Source organism: Thunnus thynnus, chromosome 23 (genome assembly GCF_963924715.1).
Source record: "Thunnus thynnus chromosome 23, fThuThy2.1, whole genome shotgun sequence".
Taxonomy (NCBI): Eukaryota; Metazoa; Chordata; class Actinopteri; order Scombriformes; family Scombridae; genus Thunnus; species Thunnus thynnus.
Window position 1 is genome coordinate 12,727,494 of NC_089539.1, and position 20,557 is coordinate 12,748,050.

The 20,557-nt window shown below is 39.4% G+C and overlaps 1 protein-coding gene across 9 annotated transcripts in view; it reads left to right on the forward strand.

Moving 5' to 3' along the window:
- The window catches only part of grm8a (glutamate receptor, metabotropic 8a), a 301,421-nt gene that overhangs the window by 186,081 nt on the left and 94,783 nt on the right, over positions 1 to 20,557 (forward strand). For all 9 annotated transcript variants that reach the window (XR_010925655.1, XR_010925657.1, XR_010925656.1 and 6 more), the window contains 3 exons: positions 1,192 to 1,395; positions 16,671 to 16,810; positions 18,704 to 18,850. Coding sequence is in view for 5 of the 9 variants with exons in the window: in XM_067581367.1 (XP_067437468.1) it covers positions 1,192 to 1,395; positions 16,671 to 16,810; positions 18,704 to 18,850 (491 nt within the window). In the remaining 4 variants the exon portion in view is untranslated. The remainder of the gene's footprint in view (positions 1 to 1,191; positions 1,396 to 16,670; positions 16,811 to 18,703; positions 18,851 to 20,557) is intronic.

Here is a 20,557-nt window from a genome sequence, read left to right on the forward strand (position 1 = left end):
GATGGGGTTTGATTCAGTTTGTGTTGCCTGAAGGTGACTGCTACTTGTAAATGGGTGAATAAAGCCAAGGAAGGGGAACGAGACACAAGAGAGGAGGACGGAAAGAGGGAATATAAGAAGGAGAGAGAGAGAGAGAGACATGGGGGGAGGAGCAGCAGGAAGAGATGAAGAGGGAGAAGAATGAGTGAGTGGGGCAGAATTAAGAGGCAAGGACAGAACAATGAGATAAAGATGAGAAATATGTTAGAAAAGGAGAATATTTGGAAGAGAAAGAACGGTAATGACTTCTAGATATTGGGACTTTGTATTCATTTGAACCTTTTGATGAAAACCATAGAAAATGAATGTCATAATCAATTACTGATTTCCACCTTAATGGATCAAGGAGGTTTTATTTTCACTCTGTTCTTTTTTCATGAGCTAATTATGCTAATGAGGCGTTACATAAACCCTTTTAATAAATTGCAGTCGGGAGGTTATTTGTGTGTTTTGCGTATGTGTGCATGCATGTGCACTGCACACAAGCATGAAGCTCAAAGGCAAATGGCGAACTCGATGAACTCAAACATTACGCTGCAGTAGTAAGATAAGCCACGTAGCTTTATAAAAAGATCTGAACACACTAGAGAGTCATACTAGAGAGAACATCTAAATGGTGCTAATGTTTTAGCAATTAATAAAATATATATCGTACATTGTGATCAGATGTATAGAATATAGAGTCCTCAACACAAAGCCATTTGACATTGAAGAAACAGGACACATTTTTCGTCTTCTTCTTCTTCTTTCTCTCATACAAGGAAATGCCATTATCAGTAGTTCAAAAGATGTAAAAAAGGAACATGTTCTTTCTTCTGTAACTTTGCTACCAGGGCGAGAATGGACTGAGAAAAGTTATTTGTCATTGTAAGGCTGAGTGCCCTGCTACCTGTCTGTCAGCCGGTCCTTTCCTCTCCTAATCTCTCTTTTTTCTCTTTTTTTTTCCTTTATTCCATCTCAATTCGTCTTTTTATTTCTCAGGCTTTGTCTCTCTTCTACTTCTCTTTCTCCACTTTCTCCTAAGTCAAACTCGATTTCCCTGCTTTTTTTGTGACTTGAATTCAAAATGGCTCAAATGGCATAATGTGCTACTTCTAGCTTTTTCTATTTTCTTCCTTTGCCCCCCTAACCCCCTGTCTCATCCTCTCTCAGGTTTGGAAAAAGTTGGTCGTGATTCCAGTTATGAACAAGAGGGGAAGGTTCAGTTTGTGATGGATGCAGTGTACGCCATGGCCCATGCTCTGCACCGCATGCACAGGGAGCTGTGCTACGGCTACCCGGGTCTCTGCCCGCGCATGGCCAACAACATCGACGGCAAAGAGCTGCTAAGCTACATTCGCGCTGTCAACTTCAATGGTGAGACTTACACTGGTTTTTGGTGAATAGAGTTCTACATAGTGGTTCACTCCATAGATGCCATTCTATATAAACTCTAACCATGTGTTCAAGGTACACACTCTACCTTTAATGATGCTTTTTGAAGTAAAAACACAGAATACTTAATTTTAGGATGAACTTTTTACATTTAAATGCATTCAAATGCCGTTAGATGCATACTGACACATTCATGAACATATACTGACAGGTAAAGGGATGCAATAGTAACTTAAAGTAACATAAAGTATTGCACATTTCCCTACTTTTGATCCAAATGTCCATTGAATGCCATGTACTATACTGAATAATAGAGGATATTATATTATACATTTAAAATTCTGGGTTATTCCTGCAGCACAAAAGTTAAAAAAGGACAAATTAGGGCCAACAAATGCTTAAGTAGAGTACGGTAATCCTGTAGTGTTTATCCACCCTGACTGGTCTAATTCAGCTCATACTTTAACAATGCTAAGCCAGCTCCTCTTCTGATTTGTCTAATCCTTATCATAAAGGCACGTCATATTGCATTTCACCTTCAAAATGAAGTTAAGCTCGTGGCGTTTCCCAAACATATTATCTAATTACATTGTGTTCGCCGCAGATGGTGATTTGGTCTTGTATCACTTTGAACCTGTAGTGTGCAATCTTTCATTTCCCCTTTCTGTCTCATTACTTCCTACACCACTGACAATTTTAAGTGGGTAAAAAACATTTACTCATTTCCTTCTAAATAATATCAGACACCTCATTTGAATGTTCTCTTATTAATCCCTTTTTCCCCCCTGATGCGCCTGTACCTGCTTTTCTGTCTGCCTTTTCATTTCCTGTGTTCCTCTATCAAGTATCGTGCGGAATGCATAATGCCTGATTGGTAAGAGAGTAGGAAAGGAAGAGATAGAGAAAGTGAGTCCTATTGTGAGGATTATAGAAATGCTTGTCTAGTTTAGTTTTAGAGGTGAGATTGAAATTGCCTGAAATGTGCGTCTGTATCCATGTGGGAATGTGTGCAAAAAATACGTGACAGTGTTTCTTATCCGTCTGCCATCGCTGCAAGTGTCAAAAACCAATTCACAGTCAAGTTGCTCTTTCATACTTCTGCAGCAGGTTTGTGCTCAGGTGTGTTTCTCTGTTATTGCTAGAGGGTAGAGAAATCATCCCATAACCACAAGGTCACAAACTTTATCGCCGATGAATCACCGAATGCTTCTCATTTACCGAAAGCTGCCCGGCAAAAGTATACTGTAACTGTCCCTTGCAGTATTTTGAGAGAGCATAAAAAACTAGATTAGATTATAGAGCTAAAACGATATGGGGATAATGGTTGGATGTTGAAGTCATCAAGAGGGCAACTGCCATTGCGATTAGGTCCGATGGCTCACCAGAACATGTATAAGAACATCAACTACAATCAACTCCTGAATTTTAATGTAATGCACATGTAGCTGCATCTACCAGATTATTTTTTTGTAAAAATTAGATCTCTCTAGATGTATAATTTACTCATCAAAGACATGAAAGTCTTAAAATAACTAAGGTATAAATAAATAATCATGTACTTCACCACTTCCCCTTAGAATTTAGGAAGAGTGAAGGAAGAATAAGGAGTAAGGAGGCTGCTGTATGGCAGCCGGTACTCAAGTCTGACATGTTTCCCACCAGCACATGAATGTATCACATCGGCAGAGATCAAATTGGATAAAACATGAAAAACAAAATTCAGGATTCGGCCTTGAACATTGATGTAAAGGATACAGAATGAAGACGAGGAGGCAACAGATTTTACCGGAGGGTGGGAATTAAACATGAAGTAGTCAGACGGTGTATGGCTTCATCACGGCAATATGTTAAGTACCATATTTCCATATTCACTCATGTCTTACTGAAAAATGCACTGTTGCAGTTTTATTAATGCTGGTTCATAATAGCCAAACAGCAGTTACAGGATATCTGGAAAAGCATAACATCTGCAGCCAATCATTTGATTTTCCAAAAGTATAGCTGCCTGCCTTGAATTACTGTTGCTCCAGTTTCCAATAAAAAGTTTGCTCAGTGATCTGATTTGTTTGAGCAGCAATGAAATAACACTGATAAAATCCACAAGGAACAAATATTGCAGCAGAAAAAAGTAGGAGTTGTGATATATTCATAATTAATTTATTTCGCTGATGAGCTTTGACATGATGATTTATTGTAAAAAGGAACCTTAGTGGCTTGGCAAATGTAGGCTTTTCATTAAACAGCTTTTAACTACATCGTTGGCACCTGTATCATCTTTCTAATGACAGTAGTCAAAGTTCAGATGCATTATCTTTTTAGGTTACTTAAAAACCTTCTTTGTCTTTAAATATTTTATAGACCTGGGTCTCTGCTGTATTAGTCTAAGGGGCAGAAGAAGAGTGATGGGGTTTGTTGTGGAGGTGGTTGCCGTAGTTACACTTATCTGGGTTGTTTACATCGACAGAAGCCTGCAAGATTTAAAGCTTTTAAGCCACTACAACTACTGTGTGTCTTGTGTCTTCCAATTAAAAGTAGTTATGTCATCGACCTGTTTAGGGTCCACATGACGGAGGATGGATGCAGGAAGTTGGAGGGTAGCTCTGTCTCTCTCTGTATGTTTATGGCTCATAAAAGGAGGGGAAGGGAATAACTTAAAGTTGCTGGAGCCTCTCTCTGCTCTCGCTGGATCCATACCAATTCACCTCTCCAGCAGCTGCAGCGAGAGAACAAGACAGAGTGAGAGGGAGGGGATCATTTCAAGTTGTTAGGGCAGTGATTGTTCTCCTCTTGGATCTGCACCAAGCCAACTTAACTTACAAAGTGAAACCTAACAGGCAAGAACGACAGAAAAGAAAAAGAGCAGTGCAGGAAAGTAAGATGAGGAGGCAAGAATTGAGACAAAGAGTTGATCATAAAGTTTTCTCCTGATTGATCTCGAGGTGGACAATGCCCAAGAATTTCTCTCCCTCATGTAGCATTGTTGATATTCATTTATATTGATGTCAGATTCCTTCTAAATTCAAAAAAGTGGATCCATCATTAAAATATGATCCTTCCTGTTTTTTTAGAAAGGTTTAATCCCCTGTGGTAGCAAGACAGTTCTTCCCTGCAGAAGTATCTTTTAGCATTCAATAATGTATACAAACAGTGCTTGCTGTGCATTAATGTGGCTGCTTTTTCCTATTACACCTAGAAAATTATACATAAAAATATGTGCAATGAAACATATTCAAATATTTATAATTATTTTATCATGTTTTCATTGTTAGACCTATTGAAGTAATAAATCTTAATATACTATATATATATATATGCTGCGCTGTGCTCAGCGCTCTGTATATTTTCCTGCTTTTCTGTCCTTTGCCAATCACATGCCTGACACCACACACAAATACAAACAAACAAACAGAGACTGGTGCATTGCAGAGCGAGTATAAGGAAACAAACCCTGGAGCAGCTATGACACACCATACTGTCCAGGGTTTATTTGTCTGGCAAGTTTATTGGCTTATACAGGCCAACACACACATTTGTGCACATAAAAAGCATGTGGAAAAACTAAGAGGCTAATGCACACACACAGCAAGATTAGGATCAGTGGAATACAAAAAAAACAGCAAAAAGTTGTATTCATAAAACTTCATTTAACTTTTTCACTTGAGGATAACTTTCAAACTTTTTCTGAGCTTTCAGTCGCATTATTTTACTTAGTATATGTTAAATCAGAAAAGTAACACCAGAGTAGCCTTGTGGCAAAAGTTCAGACAATATCTTTTTAATTTAAATCAAGTCTATGCAAGAGTCTGAACTGTCCATATCTATCTAAGATTGTCATAAAGAGAGAAAATGAAGAGCTTTATTCAACAGACATCATGCTGTAGTGAGCAGATTAATTAGCAATCAAAGTATAATAGCTAGAAAACTAACCTGATGTCCTTAAACAGTTAAAGGTCATTTGAAAAGGTGAAACTTAAACAACCTCAGTACACACAGCAAACAAAAGGATTTCACCATTGTGTGTGTTGTTGATTACTTGTCGAGTATGTTTGTTAGTACACACCTTTCTGTTTGCTCACGTCCCGTCCAGAATACTAACTCACAGCGAGTATGTGCAGTAAAACACATTCAGATACCATTGCGGTCGCCCACACAGATAAACTTTGTCAAGTCACATTCAGCAGGCTTCATTGGTTATGAGCGCATCACAAAGAGGCTTTTCAAATGAAGACCTTGCTTAGGTTTATTGCTGCGTCACTCTTTCTCGCTTGTGCTCTAACTCTCATTTTCTGTTTCTTTCTTTTCCTGTCAAGGCCCTCTCCTTCAGTTGTCTCCTTCCTTTTCCACCTCACTCCCTATATTGTCTCCCTTTTACCATATTTTTCTCCTCCCTCTCTCTCTCTCTCTTTCTCTTTCTCTCTCCACTTAGTTTTCTTTCAGACTCTTCGTAACTCCTGTGCTCTCTTTTTCTCCTATCGCTTCCACACCCTAAAGCCACTGACTCATCAACTGAAGACTACAGTTTGCACATGTTTTCTTAAGCCTTATTTGTGAGAAGATTGAGCTTTATGTAAGTAAGGCTTGGCCAAAAAAAAAATCATAATGTTGGTCTTTTTAGTCAGTAAGACCTCCTCTGGTGAGACATTATTAGTGTACAATGTGGTCTATGATTTTGCACAGTGATTTGATAATTTGACAAGCTGAGAGGATTAAATTACACTTACATGTAAGTTTATATTATTGACATCTGACTAATGGTGCAGTTACACTGGATCCATTGACGGATGTCAAGTCGACAGATCCCATTAATTTTCTGTGGAAAGCAGGAGATCCGGCTGCGAGTTGCATGATGGATACTGTACTAGAAGTTGACGGAACAACCGACGTATCTGAACTCGCATAATTACGAATCAACCTCAACTTTATGCAAATTAGGTCCACCCTGCATGACACTGCCAGGTTGCGAAACTCACATCAAACTATCAAACTAGGCAGTGCTGATCAAATATGAATAAAGATTCTGTTACTGCACTGCCTATTTTACAAATGTTTTTTTCAGAAACATACTTTAGTGTACTGTTTAGCTGAAAATGAGAAGGTTTGTGATGCGGCCGCCATGTTGAAAACAGCAGGGCAAAAACCAAGCATGCGTCCTCGCTGGAGTGTTTGTGTGTCTGCACCATAACACACTGTTTTTGTTCCTGAGGAGTCAAAACACAAAGAGTGGTGATGGCAGAAAGTGTGTATGATGAAAGAAAACCTTCATTGTGATCTCGTCATGGCCAGGTTATTTCTCCTGCCAGGAGACAAGATGGACATCACCATGGGAACTGACTCGCGCTAATTAGAACAGCTTGACTTTGAGATGATGAACTCCATACCTGGCTGTACAACCCTGGGGAAAGAGAGAGAAGTATAGGGAGGGATTGTGATGGCGAGAGACGGATGAGAGAATCAGAAGATTTACCAGCTGGGGGATGATGAAGCTCACCTGCTTATGGTGACCTCAGAGAGACAGAGGGAGGAGGACGGTGGTGGTGGAGAAACTTGCTTGGAGATGATGAACTTGACCGGCTGCTAATGATCTTGGAGAGAGGAAGAGTGAACAGAGGAGACAGAGAGGGTTATGGGAGCAGAGAGTCTACCTGGATATAATGACCTTGGAGAGGGATGGAGGGATGAACATATGGAGTTGAGGTGAGGTAGGAGTTGGAAGACAAGAGGAGAAAAAAAGATGGACAACTGGCTAGACAAATTCCCTTTTTTGTGTGTAATAAGTTTGGAGAGACAAAACAAGTGTTAACAACAACGAGAACAAGGGTGTTTGGGGGGTAGAGCCTTCAAAGAAAGATGAACTTTGCATGGCTGATAACAACTTTGAATAGAAGTTAACAGAAAGAGAAGAAAAAGTCATCTACAGTATCCAATTGGCAAATAAAGAAAAATGGAGATAAACTCAGTGCATACAGTAGTAAGAGTGAAAAATGGTGGCATGTTAATACTTGAAGACGAGTAACATGACCTTCAAAAGAAGGAGAAGAGAGAGACAGAGAGGATGTGCTGAATGGGATATATCAAACGTACCAGGGCATGATGACCTTGAGCTGCAAGAAACTGGCAGAAAACAATGAGAAGGATGAATTTTATATTATATCGAGTATGACATTAGAGAGAAAAAGATGGGGGAGAGAGAGAGACTTTAAAAACTTTAAGTGAGCATATCCATCCTTAAGGAAAGATGGTAGAGGAGGCAGACAGACAAATAGAGAAATAAATGGTGAAATATGGGTCTTTGAACTCAAATGCTAAACTTTCCTGGGTCGTGGCAACCTTGGTTAAGAAAGGATAGAGAAAGAAGCAATATCTGACTTTCATCCAGGATTTGATTTAAGAGGACGAGATAGAGGGGAGGAAGAGGAAAGGCACTATGTCCACAATAATGTGGTTACATTGCAAAAATGCAAACCAATCATAGCGCAGAAAATATAATCAACTTCCTGCTAATTTACTGGCTACTGTTACCATTAACCTTGCCTAAGCTAATACCTAACGCTAACTTTAGCTTAGTTAGCAAGCAAGTCAATATGAACCTGATACTAGCTTCACATTTACAATGAAGCTTCAGTAATCCCACAGGAACTAGACTGTCCTTAATCCACAAAATTGTAAATATGAAGGAGCAGCCTAGCGTTCATGTCTAACTATAAGTAATTATGATTCATGTCTTCATTCTTGGTTTGCCTTCAGCTTGAAAAGTTCCTTGCTAGCATTGATGCTGCTACTTTGGTAACGCTAGCAGACATTTATTAGCATCCTAAAACTACATTACTGTTCTATTCTGGGTACATAAAGCAGCCTTCCTGAACTTGAAAATATGCATTTGGACAACTGTGTTGCCTTACAATAACAACAAACTAACTGCAAGCTAAATACACAACACATTAAATGTTTACCATTATTATCTATAGCATCCTCAAGTACAATTAAACCCACTTGGATCGCAGGATAGCCTGCGCTGTTGTCCATATAAAATAATCGACTAGATATTTCAGGACCTGCAAGGGGATGAACACAAGGGAACCATGATTGGACAGACTGACTCTACGTTTAACCAATCAGGTTCAGCTGTAAATACATGGTGTGTGCTTGTAATTTGTAGCTCGTGTATGTAGCTTGTTATTTCCCTGTATGTCAGTTCCTTTAAATTCTGTCACAATATCACAATAACCCACATATCAGATAATACCAAGTCTCGTACCATACATTACAAAGTTTTTATAATAAACTATTGTATGTAGGGCTCTTGTGTGCTCATTACAGTCACTCTGTCAGACAGACACACACATAACTGCTCAGACTCACATATAATCTCCTACTTACTACCTGTTGCTTACTTACAAGCAGCAGGTAGTAAGTAGGAGATTATTGAAATAATGTTCATCCTTGTACAGGTGGTATCACCTTGCCTCACCTGTTAGTACTCCCCTGTGGTGAACACTCCACAAGAGGCAATTTATATTCACAGCAAACCGAAGCTGTATATTGAGTTGGTTGGTGAATAAGGCCAGTGCAAGCTGTGGTGAGAGACTGGCAGGCAGACAGACCCAACAGCTGCAGTATAATAGTAGAAAGTCGAAACGTATACTGTCAATATAATGACACATTGAATGACAGTTCATATTTTGAGTGTATTTTTATACATACTGCATATAGCCTGTATTCCTCCATATAGACTCTTCTAGTCTTGTATTCTTCTCATTCTCCTCATTCTCAGTGTTACACATTACCTTTCTGCCACTGCATTGGGCTAATTTCTGCAAGGGGATCATCTGCTGAATACAATTTTAGATAAGAAAACAGAACAAGACTCGGCAGATATAAAAAGGCAATCAGACAGAGAGCTAAAATGAATACAGTAGACAGGCAGACATGCATTCACACAGACACAAAAACAAACCCAGAGCTACAGTTGATTTGAGTTTGAAGAAATGAGAGACGGGAATAATAATTTGTTATTGCATATTCTAAGACACCATTAAATTTCACACCTGTGCACCTTCTTTTTGGATGTCAAATATATATGTATATATATATATATATATATATATTGTCAGGAATGTGTTGTTGACAGAGATTAGATTTAACCAAACAAATGTGAGTCTGTCAGCTCTACAGCACAACTAATATGTTGAGAGACGGCATTGTGCAGGCAAACACACACATACCTGATGCTGTGTTTGTGCTGGATGTTTGACGGTAGGGACAAAAGGGCAAGGAGGAACAATTAGTGATGGATGGAGGACTATATTGACTATATAGCTGCTGTCGTGTGTGTGTGTGTGTGTATGCACATTCAAAGATATATAATTTGTGCCAAAGGCCCTTTAGATGCCAATCAACAGCAGAGATAAGTTCAATAAGTCTGGAAATTAGTTTTATATCCGTGATGCATGTACATACACAAACAGCATGACATCCCATAGGACTACTGAATGGAAAAGGACTAATGGGTTACTACATTACACTGAAACCAGTCTAATATCATTATCAGCACTACTCATGTGTTCTCTTTCACCCCTCTTTGCCCCTTTTCCTCTTCCAAGTTTGGTAATGTAACTCCCTGTTTCTTGTTTGGTTTGTTTTCTCCTCTCGCTCACTTTCATTCGCTCCAAATTGTATTTCTATCCGCCTATTCAAGCTGTTTTGTGCCTCTTTTGATCAACAATAGTGGCCCTTTCCACTCTTTTTTTTTTTTTCTTTCTCCTCTCTTTTTTATTTTCTCTAAGACCACAGTGAATGCAAATCATGACATAAATGGAGGCCTCCTTAAATTAGTTCGATGTAATTACTGGAGATTGTCGTACAAAGCTTTCTCGCGCTCCGCATGCGTGTGTCAAGTGTGTCTCTTTAGTAAATATCCTCTTTTTTTTTTACCCTTTCTCCACAATCTTTCCTTTGTTCTTTCCCTCCCTCTCTCCATCTTTATCTCACTCCCACTATTTAGCCAAAGTGTTTCATTCTTATTCACAGTGAGGACCATTTAGATCTGGATCTTCTTCAAACATGTATTGTTTCTTTTGCCTGTTCTATTATCTGTTTCTCTCAGACAAACTATCTCCTTGCCTGGCTTTTTTTTTTTTTTTTTTTTTTTTTTTTGTCCCCTGTTCAGACAAGGCCTGGTGATAACGGAGAGGAGATGGGAGATGACTTTAAAGGGAGGGAGGGATAGACAGAGCGGAGGAGGGAAAGTTAGAGTGCTTTAGAAATGCACAGAGCAAAAGGAAGGGAGAAAAATGGGAAGTTTTTTAGATGGAGAGTGGTGGGATGAAGCAAGAGTTAAAGAGGGAGAGAGAGAGAGATGGAGTGGCAAAAGAGGCTTTTGATAAGGAGAGGGGAGGAAGGAGAAACAGCTGCTATGGAAGGAGGGGAGGGTTAACCGTAGGGATAGTTTTTATAGCAAGAAGTGAAAACTGGCTCAGAAAAGACTGCAAACAACCTGCAAAAAAAAAAAAAAAAAAGTCTGTTTATGAGATGGAAAATTCAGAAAAGGAGGAGAGAAGAGTGCAGAAATAAGCAATGAGAACTAGAGTTAACCAGCTACTCAGTTTCAGTTACCTCCTCCGCTGGAGACTGCTGTGAAAATGACAGTGTTTTTGTGGAATGAGTTCAGGCTTCATTATTTTTTTCTTCTGACATTTTCTTACTCGCTTTTTTTTTTTTTTTGTGTGTGTGTGTGTGTTTCTTTCTCTGTCCATTTGTGTCTCTCCGCCTGTTTCTGTCTTTCTTTCTCCCCTATTAGTGCTATCGATGCATAGCACACAGATGGGAGCCTGTTGGCAAAAAAACTCACACAGACACATGTTTTATTAATGCGTGCTGCAGTTTAGTTTTTTTTTTTTTTTTTTGCATTTCCCCGTCATAAACATTTAGTCTCTGGTGAGAAAACTTGCTATTCATCCTTAGTGTTTCTAAAGTGAACCAGGCAAGGCTGAGGGCTTTTTTAACAGCCCTTCTTCTTCTTTCTTTCTCTCTCTATCCATCCATCTCTTTCGCTCTCCTTTTGTCTCGCTGTTTCTTCAACTCCAGCAACAGAGACGGGTCTAAGGCTATTCATACATTCTCTCTCTCTCTCTCTCTCTCCCCTGGCCTTTCTCCTTCCATCTGCCTGTTTCTATCTCTGTCAGCTTGGGATGTTTTACGGCCTATATGCTAATTGATACTCACACCCCCTCCAATCTTGCTTTCTTTCCTTTTCTGTCAAGCTAAGAAAGTTTAGACTCCTTTTTTTTTTTTTTTTCAGCTGCCTTGCTACGTGATATTCGCACATATTCTCTCATGTCATCCTCATTTTCCCTCTCTCTCTTCTTTTGCTTTTAAGTCTATCCATGTGTCTCTGCGTCTATCCGTCAGATAGACAGGGTTTGATGCTTTTCCCGCAGATCTGCTTACTCTCCTATTTTACTTCTCACTTCCTCTGTCGCTCTTTTTTTTTTTTTGATCTTCTTCCTTTTTTCTCCTCCACTGTCTCACTGTGGCTGTTAAGCTGGCTAAGGGTTCAGGCGTTTCTGCTGTCTTGCTCGGTTTTATTCTCGCATTCCTCCTTAATTTTCTTCCTTCCTTCTCTCCAGCTCTTTCTCTCTCTCTCTCTTGGATTAGTATGATTCAGATGGGTGTGAATGTATTTGAACTTAGTGGCAAAGCAAATCAATTCTTCATCTACCTTCCTGTTCCTGTGTAATCGTTTCGCTCTTATTCTCCCTGTTTACATTTATCTCTGTCTGCAAGTCCATTTCAGTGAGACTTAAATTCATACCAGCTTTATTGCATGAAATCCCTCAGTCATTATTATAGTCCTATTACATTATTGAAGTAAGAGGTTGTGACATGTGAGCTTTCCTTTGCAAATTGAGAAGAAAGTTGTGAGAGTTGCAGGTTTCCTGTGATATTCTAATTTTGATCCCCAGTGGAAAAGCCTCCAACTCAGCGGGAAGAGCTACAGAGCGGCGCCTCTGGCAGGCAGGGAAACAGTATCTTGCTTGAGGGAACTTCAGCAGGGCTTGCTGCTGCTGCCACTGCTGCTGTTGCTGCTGCTGTGAAAAAACCTGGAGAGTTAAATGGAGTCTAGAAAAACGACACTAACAAACACGCACGCACATGCACACTGACACTCCCGGTGCCCTCAAGTAGAGGTATAGATTAGCCATTCTCACCACGCTCAGGCCCAATCTTACACCTGGGACACACTGGATGCGTGAGCAGCGCGTGTGCGTGTGTGTCGCTGAACTGCTGCTTCCACACTGGAAGCGTGTCTGCTGCGGCACCTCTGCCACTGGCAGCCCTATCTTTCTCGTTTTCCCTGTCTATTTCTGCTGAGAACCGCACGCGTCACACGGAGAAAATAGGCGAGACCTCGAATCTCTAGATGAAGCGACGCAGCAGCCTCAGTGGCAGTGTGGCCGCTCTAACCTGTTAACATGGGCGCCGAAATGAAAAGCAAGAGGTTCCGTGATGCGCACGCGCTGCTCACGCATCCAGTGTGGCCCAGAAGTTAGCACCCAAACTCCCCTGAATTAGAAACTCAAACTCAAAATTTCATTGTTATTTCCCTAAATCTGAGCAAGTTAAACAATGCAATGTGTTAACATGCATCTGCTCCTTGGCCTTGCCTGCACTTTCTGTGTCATTTAGAAGCTGGTCAGTTTGCTCTAGGTCATGCAGAATGAATGCAAATGAAATAAGAAGAAATTAGCATCTTTGTCCTCACAGAACAGGAATGACATGATTTGAGGTATGACACAATGTTGGCATCATGATCAACAGAAAGCTAAAGGTACAATAAATGTGTTTAAAGGCTATAACGTATAAAGATGTACAGTATATCAACATGCATTTTTCATAATATTAGTTTGAATTGGTTTGATTTGGCCGATAAGCAAGAATACTCCACATAAAGTCTTCTTTACAAATGTATCTACACAGATCATTTATTTTACAAAATTGTCCAATCAAGTTTATGTAAATAATGTGCTTGTTTGTTTGAGAACAAGTGTGTTTTCAAGGCTGAATATTGAATTAAATTTCAGGTTGTGACAGAAACATTCTCAGTAGAGCATCACCTGCCTTTGAATAACACTGAACATAATAGGTGTCACTACAGGATGAGGTGGAGGTGTGTTGCTAGGGCGACAGCTAAATCTTTTCTTTTTCAAGGTTGCGCCAACTAAAGCAGGAAGTTGTGAAAATCTATATGTGGATATGTCAGTGCTCCCACACTGATGACACACAGTGCAGCCAGAGTACATTAACATTTTCATGTTTAATGTGATTTTTTTTTTTTTTTTCCTTTTGTCTGATTACAATATTTGGCTCTTACTCACCCAATAGATATTAAATGATAAAATGGGACAATAAAAGAGTACATGCATATTTTAAGTGAGTTAATTTGAGATTCATTTTAATAACCACAATAGCTAACCAGTAAAATTCTGCATGGCCCTGTTTCACATATTGGTGATTAGCCAGTTTGAGCCTTTTCTATAAATGTTATGTTGAATAAACAAAACAAAACCCAAATGGAAATTCATTAGGCCAGAAAGCTTGTCCATGCATCTCTTAAACCAAAGCATTAATCAGAAGTGATGAGGGGTTGTCAGCTACCTGTTTTTCCAACATATTGGGTAGATGCTGCCAGCTCCTGTCATCCCTGTTGTGTGTGTGTGTTTGAGGTAATTGCCGCTGCTTTTAAAAGTGTGCTGTCTTTATCCACCTTACCCAGAAATTGCCAACAAATGTTGCAAACACTATGTGATTAATAATCATTTTCTACTCAAGGTAACCACTGCTTTCACAACGGTGTGCTTTTGCTCTGCATAATTTGGAGTACCTGCCAGCACGTCTCTGCTCCACACTCAAACTGTTTTAGCTGCTGTTGCATCCATAACGAATTCTAAAGAGACATCTGTGCTGATTGGTGAAAAGGAAAAAAAAAAATTAGAAGAAACTCCGCCAATAGGAGAGTGTGTAGGGCCAGATGACATGCTCATCACTGGGTGAGAAATATGCCTTACTTATTTATTTATTTATTTATTTATTTATTGGCGTCACCCGCCGACTGGCCAATCAGTTTGCTAAAATACACCAGTCAATCCTTCCCAACCTTGTTGGTGAGCCATGCATCTTCAGATCTTTGATTTGGTTTATTACTTTATTCCTTCACTTTCTATTTGATCCTGCTAAAAGCGCTAGGAGGAGAGGAATAGAGGAAAATTTAGAAATGGATGCAAGGGAAGAAGAGAGAAAGTCAGTCACTAGTAGACAAAGTAGAAAGAGACAGGGTAGAAGGACGGTAGGAAATTTGGGAAGAAATGAAAAAAGAAATTCTTATAAAAAGGAGACCAAAGGGCCAGGATAAATGTACACTGTAGTTAAAGAAAGCACAAAAGAAGATGGGAAAGAGGGAGGAAAGCAAATTTGGTGGTCGTAGTATTCAGTCTGATGGGCCTGAATATTTCCTCTGGCTTAATTCCTTCTTGCTGGGATGAGGTAACCAGAGAAACCCATTTGTGCTTCATGTACGCTCAGGGGGAAGAAAAAGGGAGGAGAAATTTTGTTATATGGAGCCATGGAAGACTAGAGGGAGGGAGAACATGAAGGAAAGAGGAGGAGAAATGGAGATAGAGGGATGAAGAGTGCAAGGGTGTTGCTAAATGGGTGGCCTAACATTGCTATGTGTTTGCTCATGTGTTGCTATGTAGGTTGTGAGGATGTCACTAGGTTGTTGCTAGGTGGTTACAGTGGGCTTTAACAGTGCATTGAGTTGTCACTAGGGTGTTGGGTAAGGTTTCTAGGGAAACTGGTCGTATGTGTTTTTTTAGGGTGTTGCAAGTAGTTTTTAGGACTCTGCTAGGTGGTTGCTATGGTGTTCTTGAGTTTTATAATGTGTTTGGGAAGGTTGCTATGATGAATCTGGGTGGTTATAAGGAATTAACAGGTGGTTATAAGATGTATTCAGGGCAGTGTCTGTTTTTATTCCACACACTCTTCCTGTTTCTTTACATTTTCGGCACAAGTGTTTCATCTGACTCTTGTCTGTTGCTATTTTTGCTTTTCTTTTCCAATCTCCATCTTCACACTGTGTCTCTCCTCTTTGCTTCAAACAGCTAACCCTTTTTTTTTTATATATATCCCCAGCATCATTCCACAATATCAATGACTTGTAGTACACAAGTGGAATGTCCATAATGCAGTACTTTCTCCACATGTGCACTGTAATTGGATTTCCTTTATGCTACGGATTCGGCAATTTGATGTGATTGTATCGCTACATAAAAGAAAGAAGGTGAGTAAGACAGAAAGGGAGAAGGATAAAAGGTTCGTGTTAAGTCTTATTGGTGGTGAGAAAACCAAAGCTTAGAGGACATATAAACTTGTCCATGCATGTGCGTATTGAGTCACACCGCACTTTAACTCACACACACATAAGCAAGTACAACACAGCCTTGATTAAAGACCAAAGGTGTAAATGCCTTTGTTATCACAACTCCAAAAACACTGCCTGAGGAAATATTACTTAATTAAATGTATATGTATTGTATTGTATATGTGTTATTTGTGTATTTAAGAGACATGGTGTGTCATTTCCTATATGAATATTACATATTAAGGAAACAGTATATAGATAATCATATAACAAAGCTATTACAAAAATAATGTAAATGTTAGCATGTAAAATATTATAATTTCTACCATTTCTTTTCTCCTTCAAGCAATTTGCCATCTCAGTGTGTAACAGGATATATAATTTTTTAGCTTTTATGTAAATTACTGCAAGGTTACATGTTTTTACATACTTCTGTATTTGATTTTAACATCTGTGAAATTCTTAGTGGTTTGTGATCATGCTGCTTAGCTCTATCTTTGTTTTTTAAGAAGTATTTTGCACTGTGTTCCCTGTCAGCATTGTAACCTCTTTTTTTGCCACATTAACAGAGTGATGACATCATTCCAACTTCTACTGTCTTTTTCTATTCCCAGAATATGCAGTTACACGAGGATACACATACTTAATATACTTAATATACTAAAGATTTGTCCACCAAATATCATTTAACCTTTGTCCTTTTTACATCTTAGGAATTGTGGTCACTCCTGTGGGGATCAGTACAAAGTAGAGCCACATGAGCAGAAACCCAAACGTCAGTCGTACCAGATTAAATGACTGAGTTGACCCTCTCTCCAACATCTGCTGTTCTTTGTTCCAGGAAGCGCTGGCACTCCGGTGGTGTTCAATGAAAATGGAGACGCTCCAGGAAGATATGATATCTTCCAATACCAGATCACCAACAGATCTACTGCGGAGTACAGAGTCATCGGCTCCTGGACCAATAAACTACATCTCAAAGTGAGCTTTTTTTTTAGACACGCACACAAGGAAATGCAATGAAGAAATTATACTTTAAAAACTGCCGGTTGAAACTCCTTTTTCTAGTCTCCGGTTTTTGTAGTTACCGACTTTTGTGTAATAAAGGGAGGAAAAAAGCCTTTACAATAATCCAAAATGTATTTAGATTTTAGTGTTTTATTGAAGCTTCTGAGACTTTATAAACCAAATGCCTTTGCAGAATGAAAGTTCAACATCACTGTGAGCAGCTGCCATGAATTGAAAATCCCCACTTACCGGACTGGATTTGTTTGAGTTATTGCTCTTGTTCAGAAACAGAAGTTGGAAGCTGGAATAGAGTATTTCACAAGAGAGAGTGTGTATCTTCCATTCAGGAAGTCTTGTGCAGGGAAATATTCACATTAACACCCACCCACCAAGGTCACACATTTATATACAACCTGTATACACAAATGCAGAAATTAGAGTATACACCTGAGCATTACATACACACAAAAAACACACAAGCAAACAGTCTTTGTCTCCGCTTCTCACTCCATGAATTACACGCACACACACATGCATGCACGCAAACTCCTTTAGCGTCGTGGAGTGCTTGGTGTTATAAATCCACACAGGACTTCATTAAAAAAGGCCAGATGACAGATGAGAAGACTAATAGACATGAAATGCTTTCTGCCTGATGGACGGCCTGGCTGACTGAGGGAGAGAGAGAGTGAAAGAGAGACTGCAGCAACACACAGGACAGCTCATAGTTAAGACACACACGATTGGGCACTTTGACAGTTGACAAATTAACAGATGTATTTGATTTGTTTAACAATCCATTTGGGTTCGAAGGCACAGACGCAGATGTTGTGATGGCGGCATGTGAAAGTTTTTCACGATCAACAAACTGTTTGGATGCTCATCAGTATAAAGTACGACTCAAGCCAGAGTGATTTTATGGTAAATGTTTGGCAAAGTACTTGGAGTTATTTGTATTTTTAGTATAAATCACACCTACATTCACATATACACAGTTAAATTGATGTTAATCTTTGTTGCACAATCCTAAAACAGTGTAAAAAGTTTCAAACAAGTCTAATTTGCACTTTGGCACAAACATACATTACACTTTTTTACCCTTAGATCATTCCTCCTGACAGATGTATTTGCAGCACGGGGTTGTGTCGATGTTTAAATGGTGCAAGTGTGATTGTTTCTATATGTGTGTCAGTGATCAAATCAAGTCCATTTTCCCTGTCCCCGATGAGTTTCTCCTCCTAACTAGTTTTTGTTGGACTGGCACATTGTGTGCCTGTTTAAAACAGTAATGCTCTATTTTACTCACCACCCTTGGCAACGGCTGAACCTAAGGGACTCAGTATAATGGCAGAGTTTATTACAAACACTCGCACACATAACAACAAATGAAAACGCGCACACACAAACTTGTGCATTCCAGACATACACACACACACACAAACACATATGGAAAGCTCAGGGATTCACTATAATGCCAGCATGACACAAACAAACAAAATGCACACATGGAGGAACATATGCACACACACACACACACACACACACAGACAGAGAGAGAAGGAAATACAGATGGCCTATTTGTGCCAGATTTGATTATGGTCTGATTGCTGGCTTCCAGACTAGCTGGTGTTAGCTTTGTGCTCGGCAGCGCTCAGGAAAACGATCTGAGGATCTGCTTGAGCTAATTGCTCTCCGAGTTGCCCTGAAGACACTCTTTCTGCAGGTACAGAGAAAACTCAGTGTTAAAGGACTGTGTTAACACACATTTATGTCAGCTTTAGCAGATGGTTGCCAATATTTGTGCCGCATTATGTTTTGCAAGGAGGTGTGATTTTTTTCTCTTCTCTTCCTCTTCTTCTTTTCTAGGTTGAAGCCATGCGTTGGAGGACAGGTGACCCATCTCTCCCGGCGTCTGTATGTAGCATCCCATGCCGTATGGGTGAAAGGAAGAAAGTGGTTAAAGGTGTACCCTGTTGCTGGCACTGTGAGCGCTGCGAGGGATACCACTATCAGGTAGATCTCTGGAACAATGCCAACCACTAAGACTTGGGGGGTTTGATCCAAAACAAGGAAATAATCTGTGCACACTGTGACTCATATACAATAAAGTCTCAGTTTAATTCATAGTATTCCTTATATTACTGTACACATTTTTTTTGGCTTATTTAACACAGACAGTGCACATTAATAAACTTTGCTGCAAATGCACCAGAGTTAACCAAAATTGATGATTAAATCACAAAAGTTATCATAGTTTATGCAAGACCATTTACTTTTAGGAGCCTTTTTTTTTCATTTTTGCTTTAACATTATCTAAAGCTGTTTCCTGAGACTTCCTACCAAATTTTATGCTGTCTGGAAACTTGCATTACACGGTTCACGGGATGCAGGTAGAAAAATACACCGAAAACATAATTAACTTTTGTCACTCAGTCAGAGACGATGTAGTGACGATTTACAAAACATGTGCTGCTGAAACTTTTCCAAACAATAAAACCAAACAACAGTCCTGTGTGATATATTCTGGCGTTGCATCCTGGCAGTCACTGGCAGAGTGATTTTGTGGAATCATCAGTAGTAGATTGGCTTTTTGCATCAATGCTTCTTCACTGTAACTCTCAATTTTCTGCCCTTCTTTTTATGTGCAAAGTCACACCAAGCAGAGTGTTTTTCATGACTTGTAGCGTACTTGATGATTTTAAAAGCGGCGAAAGCCACCAGTTCTTACGTCTTAGGCTTTCCAGTTTAATTATTTAAAAATGTCAACAAAAAAACATGGTGAAAATGAAAATTTTTATCAACTAACTTTGGTTGAATGCCCTGTACCCGCTTTACTAAAGCATTTATTAAAGCCACAGTCAGTTTTAGTTGTTAGGAGACTTTTACAATGATTCAAATACAAGATCTGTAGCATTGTATACATGCTGGTTTATGCATGCATCTGATTTATGACAGTTGTTGCCTGTCTACTTTTGCTCTAAAGTAGTTTTGTCCCCCTGTGTAGCAATCAGGGTTTTTGTTTCAACTCATTTCGGGCAATCAAAAAAGTGAGCCACTCAGGTGGCCCATTTTATATTTATATATGCAGGAAGAACCCCACAGATGCTATTATATCAAATGGAAGTACATAATTTGAGGTAAGGGAAAAGGGCCTGATCACACATTATAAAGATACATCCCCCATGTTAATTATATCACGGTCGGGGACAATTTGGCAACCCATCATCCTTCCTATTAAGTTAGAAAATCCATGAGTGAGTAAGTATATGTGCAAAGAGTTCCCTTGTTCAGGAATCAATAGAGGCAAAAGAAAATATCAGCCATAGCAGCAGCAGGCGACGCTTGTCAGAGGGAACAATCAATACTCATTTTGCAGATGCATGCAGTTGCTGTAAAATCAATAATCTGTTGACACATTTACTGTAGATTTGGGATTTTGGCAGAATGGAAGAAAGTATAACAGCATGACAAAAAGAAGTATGCGACTTGAGAGCAAGTGTACAAAAATGTGTTGAATGTTAACAGGTCACTTCACAGAGGTAGATAACATAGTTTAGCATCAGCTGTGTGGTAGTTGCATGAATTGTCGCAATGTTTTTGGATGAAAGCACAAGGGATCTACAGTAGACTTTACATATATGAGGGAGAAATATACAGATTTACCAGGGAGAAATCAGCTGCATAGGCTAAAAGTTTCCATCACATCTTGTCTGATCCATA